At 45.2% G+C, this 14,449-nt stretch overlaps 2 protein-coding genes across 2 annotated transcripts; both read right to left on the bottom strand.

Moving 5' to 3' along the window:
- Positions 1-1,802: 1,802 nt before the first annotated feature.
- Positions 1,803-5,350, bottom strand: Chchd2 (coiled-coil-helix-coiled-coil-helix domain containing 2). Its single transcript, XM_026400404.2, has 4 exons — positions 5,158-5,350; positions 3,720-3,960; positions 2,727-2,880; positions 1,803-2,077 (listed from the first exon to the last, which is right to left on the bottom strand). Exons 1-4 carry the CDS (start codon positions 5,205-5,207, stop codon positions 2,067-2,069), a joined length of 456 nt encoding a protein of 151 aa, XP_026256189.2. The 5' UTR covers positions 5,208-5,350; the 3' UTR covers positions 1,803-2,066.
- An 8,068-nt stretch (positions 5,351-13,418) lies between these two features.
- Nupr2 (nuclear protein 2, transcriptional regulator) lies at positions 13,419-14,209 on the bottom strand. Its single transcript, XM_026400425.2, has 2 exons — positions 13,846-14,209; positions 13,419-13,607 (listed from the first exon to the last, which is right to left on the bottom strand). The coding sequence occupies exon 1, from the start codon at positions 14,155-14,157 to the stop codon at positions 13,852-13,854; it is 306 nt and encodes a 101-aa protein (XP_026256210.2). The 5' UTR covers positions 14,158-14,209; the 3' UTR covers positions 13,419-13,607; positions 13,846-13,851.
- Positions 14,210-14,449: the final 240 nt, after the last annotated feature.

Genomic DNA, 14,449 nt, shown 5'->3' on the forward strand with positions numbered 1-14,449 from the left:
ATTTGCAATGTGCTGGCATCTAGTGGATACCCACTTTTAATGGGGGGGGGGGGCGCTGGGGATTGAACCCAGGGGGTACTTTACCACTGAGCCACATCCGCAGCCCTTTTCTTTTTGAGACAGATTCCAAGGCTTAGGGCCTCACTAAGTTGCTGAGGCTGGCTTAGAATTTACAATCCTGTCTCAGCCTCTGGAGTCTGGGATCATAGGCATGTACCACTGTGCCAGGCCAGACACCTGTTCTCCTTATAACCACCCTATGTCTTTTCTCAAACCCCTAACATTCCAAAGTGGGGAAGAATGTGTCACACAGTGTTTCACACAATATTTTAAAAGGATTTCAGTCTCACAGGACCCAAGAATCCTGGTATTAGGCATTCTAGTGTGACTTGCTTGAGGTCACCAAGTAAGTAGTAGAAAGGCCTACACTAAGCCAATGCAGTGGGAGCCAGGAGTCTTTCCACATCAGCCCATCAACTCACATTCTGAATTGCCATAAAGAAAGGAGATAAAGGGCGGGGGATATAGCTCAGTTGAGAGTGCTTGCCTTGCATACACAAAATCCTGGGTTCAATCCAGCACCACAAAAACAAAAGAAAGGAGTTGAAACTGACTTTACCAATGAGCCACAACCCCAGCCCCTACTACTTATTTTAAAAATGGACATTTCTTTCTCCTCCTCTCTCCCACTCTCCCTAATCTAGGCAGAGTTAATCTGTCCTGAGTACACACCCACCATAGGAACAAAGTAGTCCAGACTTTGGGGGGTACCAGAAGGTCTCAGAAATGTCTATCTCCCAAATTCACAAGTGAATTGCAACTCCAGAGAACACATGGAATGTGGCTGAGGGGCAGAATCACAGCCTGTAGGACAGGAGTCCCGTGTTTCTCCTTTGCTGGCAAACCAATAAACCTTTTTTTTTTTTTTAACCTAGGGCCTTGTGCATGTGAGGCAAGCACTCTACCAACTGAGCTATATCCTCCGCCCAGCAATAAACCTTTTTCCTTTTTCTCAAAACCATGTCCTCGTTGTTGGATCAGGGACAAGGACATGTCCTAAGTTCAGCAACAGTTTGTCTATATGGTGCTGGATACTGAACCCAGGACCTTACACATGCTAGGCAAATGCTCTGCCACTGAGCTACACCATGACTGAAAGATACTTTTGAGAATACGAACTGCAGAAAATGAGGGAAGATCAACTCCTAAAAGAAAATGAAAATTTGAGCTTTCCACGAGGGATGTAGCTAGGTTTCTTTCACTTAAAAATGGCGTGAGGGGTCTGGAGCTGTGGTGAGGCACTAGGTTCATTCCTCAGCACCACATATAAATAAAGGTGTTGTGTCATCTAAAACTTAAAAATGACCTGGGGCACAGGAAGGGGAGTTTGAGGTGAGTGGACACACTGGGGGACAACAGTACTGACCTGGCCCCAGGAAACCCATGCAGTAGGAAGCCTGAGGCTGCATCTCCTTTGCCAGTCACTCCTTTACAACAGTATTTTTTAGGATTTGTTACTTTTTGTGGTGCTGGAGATCAAACCTGAGGCCTCAGGCAGCTAGGCACGCACACTACCTGGCCCTCACACCCCAGCCCCCAAGGCAGGCCTGCATACTCCTCCTGATGCACCCCTCAGGCAGCTGTCAGACCCTCCAGGTGGATACTAATTTAGCATCCAAAGCCTAGAGAAGAGTGAAATGGAGACCCGTGGAGACTACTGTGTTCTGTTGTGAGATTCATCATGTTCGGCATGTAGATCTAATTTATGAACTCATACTTAAAGACCGACCATCACCACAAACCTCAGGAGAAAAATCATTTTATTCTAATACTCAAAGAACATCAGAACAGCTGACTTCAGGAGGCCACATATTTGCCAGTCCCAACTCTGTGAACTTCCATACAGTTAGAATACTCACTTGCTGCCATTCACAAAAACTGAAGCTATTAAATGAGGCTTTACATTGCAGTTTTATATTCATACTTTCACTATCAATTACATTTTTATGTTAAAGTAACTTGGTCATCAGAGCCGATTTTCCAATTCTTCAATTTGAACTTCTTGATTAGACTAATCCTGCAAACAGAAAATGTAAGTTAGAAGTACACTGGCTGCAGATACTGACAAAACAAATGTCTGAGATAAGCTACTGAAGGCTTCTTTCAACTAACAAAGTTTCAACTTTCCAGCTGCCTCAACAGAAAAGACAAGGTGCGTGTGCTTCTAGGAACAAAGTTCTGAGGGAGAAATTCAGCTACTCTGATACTGTATGTAATGCCAACAAGTCTTCTGACACTCTTGGACAGGCAATCTCTTAATTCCATATTTCAACCACCTAAAAGGATTTAAAATTTTTCCCTACTTCCTACCTAAATGAAGGAGGAAAAATAAAATTCTTAAAACAGGCAGGAGACACTTACACAAAAGTAAGTTGACTATGAATTTCAGAAAGCCAATCTCAAGAGTCTGAGGAACTTAATGTAATTTTATACTCACAGCCTTAAGGCTAAGAGACCACTCACATGTAGTAAAACATAACAAGATCTGGCATTTATACTTGCTTAAGGAAGAGTCATAGTTAGAACACAGCTGGTGAAAGCACAGAGAAATTTAAACAATACTTCTTCTAACTTGTTGGTGTCATTTATCAACAGACTCCCTAAGTACCACAGGCTCAGGAATACTACTGTGAACTGAGCATATGCAAGCCTGCTCAATCACTTACCATTAGCAATTCTGCACTGCTTCAACACCTCATTGAAACCCTCACAGAGCTTAACATCAGCTTGGTTCTGGGCACACTCCAAAAATTGTTTTATCTCATAAAAGCAAGGGTCACTAAGCTGCTGCTGTTGTGCTGGCTGGGTTCCCTGAGGCTCCTGTAAAGTCAAGGCAAAACATTTGTAACTACTGAGAAAGAAAATTGTTACAGTTTTTGCAGTTAACTGGGGAAACAACCAGGATCAAATACAAATTAATCAAAGTGTCCACATAATAACACTGAAAGTGAAAAATATCAAGAGGCAGAAAGCAAGTGAATTTTAATAAAACTTCAGCTGCAATAAGAAAGTTTCATGAACACAAAAGCAAATAAGGCAGAATGGTTATCTGGGCACATCAAGATTAAATGGGGCTGTGGTTACAGTTCAGTGATAAAACATCTGCCCAGCATGTGTGAGGCCCTACTAAATGAACAGAATACAAATAAAACATACCGGGGAGGTAGCCCAGTACAATACCCACACAGGCAAAAAAAAAAGAAAGAAAGAAAGTTCCAATGAAACTCGATGGAGGAAAAATGGGACTACTATGGGAAAAATAGGGGTGAGTTTCAAGAACACCAGAATTATAGAGTCCCAACTTGTATTCATTAGTAAAGAAAATCCACACACTTCAGAGAGGTGCTGGAAAATATCAGGCAAGGGATCACAAAGCAAATTTTTGATTACTTAATATTGAGATTAGATTAATAAGAAAAATCATTGAGATTAAATATTTGAAGGGGAAAATGGCTATTTTACAGGGAGTCAGGCTGGACTGTCCCAACTGTACACCTTGGGAAGAAACACAATTTATACAGTACTTGTTGGTGTTGGTCTGAATCACTAATAGGGCTTTTGACAACACACTTTCTATTAATGGTATTGTAGATTCTAACCTTAAAGACAATTCCTAGGCATAAAGAACTTATAAACAATTATATTTTCTCCAAACATACCTGGTAAGTGATATCAGGCTTTGCGGGCTCTCCTCCACTGAAGCCTCCAGTGATGGCATGGCCCAGTGTGTGCCCAACAGCAGAGCCCACTGCCACACCAGCTGCAGTGGTTGCCATCTGGGCCATCAGACCTGGCTGCCGGGGTGCTGCAGCAGGAGACCCCACTGCAGATGGTGGGGCTGCAGCTGGTGGCTGAGCTGCTGGTGCTGGCCTGGGTGCAGCCCTCATCTGAGGGGCCCGGCTGTGAGAAAAAGGAACAAGGAACAAGGATGAAGTACTTCTAACTGGTTTTGTGAACTGTCAACTTAAAAATGAACTCTCTTCCCATCCCCACTCCTGCAACCATTTCAAAGTTTTCATATAGGTCACAGAATCTTTTCAAAACACATTTATTCCAACATTCATAATGAAAAAAGTAAAAGGGCGGGGAAGCTCAGCACTAAAGCACCTGCATCAGTCTTTGGTGCCACCAAGAAAAGACAATGAAGGAAGAAAAAAACCTAGAATTCATCTACTCAAACATTAGGCAGCAGTATTGCAGAGGCTGGGAATATAACAGAGGCAAAAACCTCTGCCTTGGTGGAGCTTAAGTTCTACTGAAACTTCCAAGAATTACTTCATATAATTTAAAATGTCATGATGCCTTTTGATACAGTGGGCTAAAAAAAATTAAGTTATATTAAATATTAAGGAATAAATTCATTTTCTTTTGTTTGCACTGGGGATTGAATCGGGGGGGGGGGTGCTTTATTCTTTACTTCCAAACTTGCTAAATTGCTGAAGCTGGCCTTTAACTTGCCATCCTCCTGCCTCAGCCCCCAGAGTCGCTGGGATTACAGGTGCCTGGCCAGGAGAAAATTTCTTTAGAGAGGCTATGTTGGGGGATATCAGAATCTCAGTAGAACCAAAGAGAGCCTCACCGTGCCAGCTACATTGGAAGGCTCTAGCCCTGGGCTGTCCCCAGGAAACCGAACCCGAGGGTCGCTCGGGACGAGTGCGGGAGCAACCTGGGCAACACGGCGAGACCCTTCCTCAAACCACAGGAGACTCGGCTGGGGAGAAGTTTGGGCTGGCATCTCGTTTTGGACTGGAAGGCGGCCAGCGCCGGCGACTGCCGGGCTGCAGCACGTACCGGGGCTCCCACCCGCGGCCACCGGCGCTCCCAGCATTCCCACCGGAGCGTCAAACACCGCTGCGCCACCTTTAGCTCAGGTCAGGCCCTCGGAGCCTTCGGGTCCCCTCCCCGCAAGTCCCTGCCGCGGAGCGCCCGGGGGAGCTCCCGCCCCGGCGTGACAGCCGCACCGGCGAGTCCCGCACCACAACAGGAGACCCCGTGTCCTGCGCTCCCCGCACCCTAACCCGCCCGCCCCGCGACCCCGCGTCCCGCAGCCAGCAGCCGGGCGTCCAGGCGGGGGCCTCGCGCCCCGCGGAGCCTCACCTGGCTGGGGGAGCCACGCGCGAAGTGCGGCTCCGGCTTCCACGCGGCATGGTAAGTTCCCGACGGCTCGGTGTCCAGAAGGCGAAATGCAGTGCGCAGGTGACCACCTCCGAAGGCTAGCGGAAGCTGGGGATGGGGCTGCCCGGGGCGCAACCAATCAGCGCGTAGGCGGGGGCCGGGCGCCGACGTCCACGGGCCCTGAAGGTCACCGGAAGAGCAAGACGTCACTACGGTTTGGCAGCGCAGTGACGTCATGAGCGGGCGCCGGCGCTCTGGGAGACCGGAAATTGTTGCGGGGCGTGTTGGGCGCGAGCAGAGAGGCGACGGCCTTGGGTTCCTCGCGAGGGTTTCGAGAATGGATTCAGGAGACAAGCGCAAGGAAGCCGCGTGTCCGTGTGACCCCGCTAAGGTCGCGCGGCATGAGCGCCTCGTGTCCGTCACGACAGCCCCTCTGCGTGCCGCCGTGCGTTTACGGTCCGGAGCGGGCCCGGCGTGACTTCCCCGGGCCGCGAGGCTCACCCCGCTGTGACTAGCAGCGATCCCGGGCTCGGTCCGCAGTACCGCAGATAGTAGTAATTACACACAGACACACACCCCAGATCTGCCTTCGCGGAGCTTGGGTTTCAGAGAGGGGAACCCCAAAGCCTCCCTGAGTCAGGCAGTGGTGATGCGAAGAAGGCGCTAGATTAGCGGCGGGCTGGGGCCTGCCGGGTGGCGGCGGTGTTGCCCTGCCCTGCTCTTGACCTGCCCGTGGAACCTAGCTGCCTCATCCTGATCTTGTTTTTTTTTTTTTTTTTCTTTTTTCTCTTTCTGGTTATCGAGTCCAGGTCATTCAACCACCGAGCCACATCTCTGGCCCTTTAAAATTTGAGGCCCTTTTAATTTTAATTCCTTGTAGCTGGAATTTAGGTGTGGGCCATCTTGCAAACTGTTTTTGAGCAGCAGATGCTGGTGGGTCAGGTGGGCTAGCCAAGACTGACTGGATCTAAGGTGTTGCCAGAGTGACTCAGGCAACCTCTAACTTCATTATTGTCTTGTCTGATTGCTAAATGACAACCCCACACACCCGGCACCACTAGTAAGAACCATAAAACGAGTGAAAAGAGGTGGGTATTGTTGTATAAGACTGTTAACAATGCTGAATCTAGTTTGCTAGTTTTATTATTATTATTATTTTAGTTGTAGTTGGACACAATGCCTTTATTTTTACGTGGTGCTGAGGACCGAACCCAGTGCCTCATGCATGCTAGGCGAGCGTTCTACCACTGAGCCACAACCCCAGCCCCTGGTTTGCTAGTTTTTTGTTGAGAATTTTTGTATTAAGATCCATAAACAAGAGCAGTGGCTCAAAAGGATGAGACAGGAGGATCACAAGTTGCCAGCCTCAGCAACGCAGGGAGACCCTACAAAAAAGGTTGGAAATGTGACTCAGTGGTAGATTGCCCTTGGTTCAGTCCCCTTATTGTTAAGCCCCCCACCTAAATTCACTTACAGTGATCAAAATTTGAACCAAGAAACTTAAAAGTTGTTATAAATAAGAAATTTAGGTAAACGGACTCAATGATTGCAGTAAAAATTCTCAAATTAGGCAATAGGCAACAATTTTATTTTTAGTACTATCATTTAGAGAAGACTGTTTCTATTTTTGTTTTGAGAAGGGTTCTTGCTACCTTGCCAAGGCTATCCTCAAAATCCTGGGCTCAAGGGCTGGGGTGGTGGCTCAGTGGTAGAGGACTTGCCTTGCATTCATGAGGCACTGGGTTCCATCCTCAGCACCACATAAAATAAATAAAAGGTATTGTGTCCATCTACGACTAAATTTTGTTTTTTTAATTCTGGGTGTACAACCAGAGATATGAAAAAATTGTGCTTTCTGTGCATAATATGAATTGTAATGTATTCTGTTGTTGTATAAAACAAATTAAAATTAAAAAAAATTTTTAAATCCTGGGCTCAAGCTATCATAGGACTACAGATGTGTTACTATACCTAATGGCATCAGAATTTTTTTCCAGAGGCAGATATCAAACCCAGGGCCTTTAAAAGATAGGCAAGAGCTCCACCACTAAACTACATCCCCAGCCCTAACAGGAAAATTTAAATTGCATAATGTTCCTGATTGTAGAAATTAGCTGTAGGAATGTTCGTTTAACACAGAGAAAACCTGTAAACAACTTAAGCATACTACAATATAGAATTATTTATAAGTTAAATATGATGAAATGTACACTGTCATTAAAGTTATGAAAGGGTTCTAGGGATGTAGCTCAGTATTGTTGGTACTGGGGACTGAACCTAAGGGTGCTTAATCACTGAACTACATCCCCTTTTTATTTTTTAATTTTGAGACAGGGTCTTGCTAAGTTGCTTAAGATCTCACTAAATTATTGAGGCTGCCCTTGAACTTGGGATCCTCCTGCCTCAGCCTCCCAGATTGATGGACTTATAGGCGTGCACCACCACACCTGACATAGCTGAGTGTCAGAGTGCTTGCTTATCATGAGCAAGACCTTGGGTTCAATCTCCAGCATGGAAAAAATTTATAAAAGAACATTTGACATGATATATATACACCTCTATATGATACATCTATGTACACGTCTATCTATGAGATACATCTATATACATGTCTATCTATATGATATATCTATATACATATTTATATGATACATTCCATCCCCAGTCCTTTTTTATTGTTTGAAACAGGGTCTCCCTAAATTGCGTTCGCCAGCTTCAAACCATAAGTTCCCCTTGCTTCAGTCTAGTGAGTCACTGGGACTGCAGGTGTGCACCATCATGCCTGGAGTCATCACAGTATATTAAGTGCAAGAGCAGGTTATAAAGTGTTTTTCACAGTTTATTTTGAAAACTTTAAAGTACATATACACCCAACTGAGTGCCATCCCCATCTAGCACGGGCAGCTGAACTAGGTTGCTTGAGTTAGCTGGGCTCTTTTTGATTTTAGTTTAAAGTCTCCAGGATCATCAGATAAGTCTCTTTTTTTCCTGAAGATGTGGAATGGCCCATGTTAATTTTTTAATGTCCCTTACTCTCCACTTATCGGCTTCCTTCACAACCCAAAACACGTTTCTCTGAATTTTTAAACTGCGCTCAACCCAAGTCAAACCCACAAATTCACATTGAGTGTCCCTGTTGGGGCGCCAACTGCCACCCCCATCCAGCACGGGCAGCTGAACTAAGGTCGTATGAATCTGTGGTGACGCAAAATAAAACAGACACATTTACCTTTACACAATCTTCAGGACAGCTTCCCCAGGCTCTCAGCCTCAGGGTCCCCAAAAGGGAGAGCATGGTTGGAAGTCAGCTTTTATTTGGGGGGGGGGGGAGGCACTGTTCTTAGAAAATTCTATCCATAAAATGGCAGAAGAGATAGGATTACAAGGGAGCAGGTGAGTGTAGCTCAACCCCTGCAGATGACGCCTGCACCTGAAGACCTGCCTTGCTATCCAAGCTGGGACAATTCCCAAGTCACCACGAAATGTAGTGACTGGTCAGAGCCTTGTGCTTCAGCACTGGAAGGCATGGTCATTCAGAACGACTCCCCACAATTGGGTACTGGAATTACAGTTTTTCTGCAATGAATACACAATAATGAAATATACCATGGTAGTTTAAAATGCATCCACACATCCTTAGAAATTCCCTTCAAAAGATGGAGCTTTATGTCTCTCACTTTGAATATGGGTGGTATATAGTGACCCACTCCTGACAGGAAAATCCAAAAGTGAAGGTCTAACTTTGGAAACTAGTTCATAAGAGTTCTGCAGCTGCCTCTACACTCTTTTTTTTTTTTTTGGTTGTTCAAAACATTACAAAGATTGCAGAATCACATCGGTTACACATCCACATTTTTACATAATGCCATATTAGTAACTGTTGTATTCTGCTACCTTTCCTATCCTCTAGCATCCCCCCTCCCCTCCCCTTCCATTTTCTCTCTCTACCCCATCTACTGTAATTCATTTCTCTCCTTATTTTTTTCCCCATTCCCCTCACAACCTCTTATATGTAATTTTATATAACATTGAGGGTCTCCTTCCATTTCCATGCAATTTCCCTTTTCTCTCCCTTTCCCTCCCACCTCATGTCTCTGTTTAATGTTAATCTTTTCCTCCTGCTCTTCCTCCCTGCTCTGTTCTTAGTTGCTCTCATTATATCAAGGAAGACATTTGGCATTTGTTTTTTAGGGATTGGCTAGCTTCACTTACATAATCTGCTCTAGTGCCATCCATTTCCCTGCAAATTCCATGATTTTGTCATTTTTTAGTGCTGCGTAGTACTCTATTGTATATAAATGCCACATTTTTTTTATCCATTCATCTATTGAAGGGCATATGGGTTGGTTCCACAGTCTAGCTATTGTGAATTGTGCTGCTATGAACATCGATGTGGCAGTATCCCTGTAGTACGTTCTTTTAAGGTCTTCAGGGAATAGTCCGAGAAGGGCAATAGCTGGGTCAAATGGTGGTTCCATTCCCAGCTTTCCCAGGAATCTCCATACTGCTTTCCAAATTGGCCGCACCAATTTGCAGTCCCACCAGCAATGTACAAGTGTACCCTTTTCCCCACATCCTCGCCAGCACTTGTTGTTGTTTGACTTCAGAATGGCTGCCAATCTTACTGGAGTCTACACTCACTCTCTTTGGGTTCCTCACTCTGAGGAAAGCCAGATGTCATGCCACGAAACCCAGGCAGCCTTTGGATAGAGCCTCATGTGGCAAAGAACTGAGGCCTGTCACAGTCACTGGAGTATGCCATTTTGGAAACAGCTTTCAGAGGTCTGTGAGCCAACAGCTTAACTGCAGCCTCAGGAGACACCTGAGTCAGGATGACCCAGAATGACCCTGAGGTGAGTACAGTCAAGAAGACTGCACTGTCAAGTGGCACTAGCCATCTCCATTCGTGCAGGTGCACCACTGTGTTCATACAACAAGGAAATTGCCTAGTGCATTTCCCGGAACACATCCACTGGTTAAGCAGTATGTGACTTGTTTTAAGCCACTAAGTCTGAAGTAATTTGTTACGCAGCAGTATATAATACACATTTTTCTACAGCCACCATGTTTTAAATTTAATTAAAAAGTTCTAGCATCTAAAACAAGCAAACTCTATTAAGCAGATCATCTTACAGTGTGTCGGTTTGACACGGCCACTGTCTGGGCATGCTGTACTTAACAGTTGGCTGTGGAAGAACCAAAATGGTAAGTTGCTCTACATGTCATTTTTCTTTGGAGAACTGAGATATACGAATATAGTGCCTTTCACATATCTGACAAAAAAATAACAGCTGGAACTGCTGATCTGAAAGTACTAAGAACTATACAAACAAGTCATTAAGTGAAGTTTTAAGTTAAAATCCAATATATGATTTTTAGGACAATATAAGGATTTCAAGCTTTTTACATTATATGGTTAGAGAAGCCATTGAGGGTGTTTGTATGATTAAAATTTTCTCTAGGAAGATTAATCTGGACATGGTATTTGAATGGCTTCTGCAGGTTTGGCTAGAAGTCCAATGCTCTATCCATTGCACCACAGAGCCAATTTGTGCATTATATTTGAGAGGTAGAAGGGGGACCAAGCAATGAAAACATTATTAAAAATTACCTTTAGGCTAGGCATGGGGCACATGCCTGTAATTCAAGCTACTCAGGAGGCTGAGGCAGGAGAATTTCAAGTTTGAGGCCATCCTGGGCAACTTAGCGAGACCCTGTCTCAAAATAAAAATTAAAAAAGGGTTGGGGATGTAGCTCAGTGGCAGAATGTGCTTGCCTAGCTTGTATGAGTTGGGTTCAATCCCTGATACTGGAAAAAAAATTAACGCCTGCTGTGTGTGTGTATGGTACTAGAGTTTGTTTGCTTGTTTTTAAGTGGTCCTGGGGATTGAACCCAAGGCCTTGTACATGTGAAGCAAGCTCTCTACCAACTGAGTTATGTCCCTAGCCCTGGTACTAAGAGCTTTATACTCAGTATTTCATTTACACTTAGAGACATTACAATTACTACCATTTTATAGGTAAAGGAAAGATGCTTAGATTTTAAATAACTTGTCCAAGGCTCCATAGTGCTTACCTCCAAAGCCAGACTACTACCATACTACATTGCTGAAGACATTTTAGCAGAATTAAAGTAGTAAGTGAAAAAATTTAAGATTACTCAAGAGTAAGTAGAAGAAAGATATTCTATAAATTTAAAATTAGCTACCACTCATTTGAGTACCTATCATGTGCTGGCTCTTAACTGTGTTAGATGCTTTCTAGATTCTGTCTGTAATAGTTTTGCAAGGTGAACCAATATCATTTCCACTTTACAAATGAGAAAACGAGCTTGGTGGAAACTTAGTTACCACTCAAAAGTTTTCTGGATGCCAGAATGGCAGATTATCTCAGCCAGTATTCACATGAGCTGTTCCTTTCAATATATTATCTTCTGTCCCAATCAAGGACACACTGATAGGTGCAGAAGGCCTGCCTGAATGCAGACTAAAGAGGACAATCAGCCTGCCATATTCTGCTTAATTTTACAATTGTAACTCAACTCTTGTCCTTAAACATGGAGTTTGTGAGTGGTTCTGAAACATACAACACTGTCGAACAGCTAAGGAAAATTGATGCTGGAAAAGTGAATGCCTTTATCTGTTGGTTTGGGGCACTTTGAACTTTTTTTCTGGAGATTGAACTCAAGAGCCCTTAACCTCTGAGCTACATTTCCAGCCATTTTATTTTGAGATAGGATCTCACTGAGTTGTTTAGAACCTTGCTGAGTTGTCCAGGCCGTCCTCAAACTTGCCTCAGCCTCTGGAGTTGCTGGGATTACAGGAATGCACCACCAAGCCTGCCTAAAACACTTCCTGTATCTTGGGGAAAATTATAAATTTGAAAATGTATTTGAAAAAAAGCTGCCTTTTTTTTTTTTTTTTACTAGAGATTGAACTAGGAGCACTGTACCACAGAGCTATATCCCCTTTTACTTATTTTTGGTACTGGGGATTGGACCCAGGGGTACTTTATCATGAGCCACATGCCCAGCTTTTTCTCTTTTGACACAGGGTCTTGCTAAGTTGTTTAGGGCCTTGCTAAATTGCTGCAGCTGGCTTTGAACTTCCAATCCTCCTGTGTTGGCCTCCAGAATCGCTGGATTACAGGTGAGCACTTTACCCAGCCCCTTTTCATTTTTTGAAGAAGGGCCTAATTAAATTGCTGGGGCTGACTCAAACTTGTGATCCTTTTACCTTGGCCATTAGTCACTGGAATTACAGGCTTCACCTCTGTACCCAGCTCCTCATTATTCCTTTATCAGTTAGCTTAAGGAAAATGAGCTTCCTGTAAATTTTTTTCATTTTTTCTTTCCCTTTTTTTGCAGGGGAGATGTACTGGGGATCCAATCCAGGGCTTCATCAGCGCTAGTCAAGGGCTCTATTACTGAGCTACATTCCAAGGCTTTTTAAATTTTGAGACAGTGGGGGCTGGGGATGTGGCTCAAGTGGTAGCGCGCCATGCCTGGCATGCGTGCGGCCCGGGTTCGATCCTCAGCACCACATACCAACAAAGATGTTGTGTCCGCCGAGAACTAAAAATAAATATTAAAAAAAAAAAAAAAATTCTCTCTCTCTCTCTTAAAAAAAAAAAAAAATGCTGTCTTTAAAAATAAATAAATAAATAAATAAAATAAATTTTGAGACAGTGTCTGACTTTTGCCCAGGCTTGCGTCCAACTTGTGATCTTCTAGCCTCCAGAGTAGCTGGGATTATAGATATCTGCAACCACAAAATATTTTGCATTTTCAGAAAAGTGTTCAACTACAGTATGGTTTGCATATATGTATTAACATACCATGTAGAAAAATTCTGGTTAAAACAATGAAATATTTACTGCTATACTAAACAAGGTCTACTGCTTAATTAGCTGTGTAATCTCTGGAAAGTTACTTGAACTCACTGTGCCTTAGAATTTCTTCTCTAAAGTGGGGATAGCTGCATCTACCTCAAAGGATTGTTAGGACATCAGTTAAGTGCAGAGAACCTACCTACTGTTGAGTGTGTCCTATTATAACAAATTTTAAACCTTCAGTGTGGTCTGTGACATTTTGATAGAAATCTTGTACAAATTCCTCTTTGGTCTCCCCCATCCGTCTCTATGATCTCTTCTTTGCATATAAGAACCCAAGTATTTATGCACCAAAAACGAGTTACTATAGTAACTAGAAGAGGGAAAAAAGCCCAGAAGAGTTGAAAATGCCATTCTTGCTGTTCTATTTAATTAAAAACTCTAAAAGGCATACCCACTTGGACGTTACTTAATTAACAATTGGTAAGGAAAAGATTGAAGCGGCAAACTTAAGGATGTCGAAAAGTTCTGTTGACCAACATGGAGGACCACAGTTACAGCTGGACTAAGTGAAAATACTTTTATCGGGTCCTTTGAGTATCCTGTAGAAAATCAGACAGAAAAAGAAATCAGTACTCTAGTGTGAATGTGAGCGCTGGAAGAGCGCTCCTGTCTTCCAAGCGGTTCCTGCGCTTCGTTGCGGCTTTGGGCCCTGCTGCGGTGTGGCTGGCGGAAGGCGGCTTTGCACCCCTGCAGCTACAGCCGTGAGAGGCGAGCGTACTGCAGCGTGGCCGGGCAGCCCCGGCGGGAAGACGGCCCCGGGTCGCGGTCTCCACCTACCAGCGCTTAGGCGAGGCAAGTGCGCGGCCGGGGCTGCAACTGGCGCTGGCGACGCTTGCGCTGGCCGTTGAGGAGCCTCTGCGCGACCTTGCGCTCGTGGCCGCCGGGCACAGGCCGGTTGGTGCGCAGTTCCTGCTCGCGCCGCGTCCGGCCCTTGCTGCGCCCCGCCCCGGAGGCCGGGAAGTCACGCAGGTAGTGGTAGTCGAGGCAGTCGTACAGCTCCTCCTCGTAGTTCACCGGCAGCTTCGCCTCAGCTGGCGGCGGCCGGGCCCGGCGGACGCGGAGATGAGCAGGCTTGGGGCTTGGGTCCATCGCGCCCCGCCGCGGAGGAGCCAGCCCTTGCGGGCCCCTGGAGGGCGGAGCGGCCCGGCCCTCCGATTGGCTCCGCCGGAGGGGCGGGGCGAAGGGGCAAGTTGCCCGCCTCGCGCTCCCATTGGCTCCGCCTGGAGGGGCGTGGCCAGGGTGGAGCTTCGCCGACGTCATAGAGCCCAGAAGGTGCTGGCCTGGCCGGCGACGGTGACAGCCTGGTGATAGTCGCTGCAGGCTGAAGAAGGTTGGCTGGCGAATTCCTCTCATCATTCTGTTTGTGCTGGCCTGCAGGCGA

Source organism: Urocitellus parryii, chromosome 9 (genome assembly GCF_045843805.1).
Source record: "Urocitellus parryii isolate mUroPar1 chromosome 9, mUroPar1.hap1, whole genome shotgun sequence".
Lineage (NCBI taxonomy): Eukaryota > Metazoa > Chordata > Mammalia > Rodentia > Sciuridae > Urocitellus > Urocitellus parryii.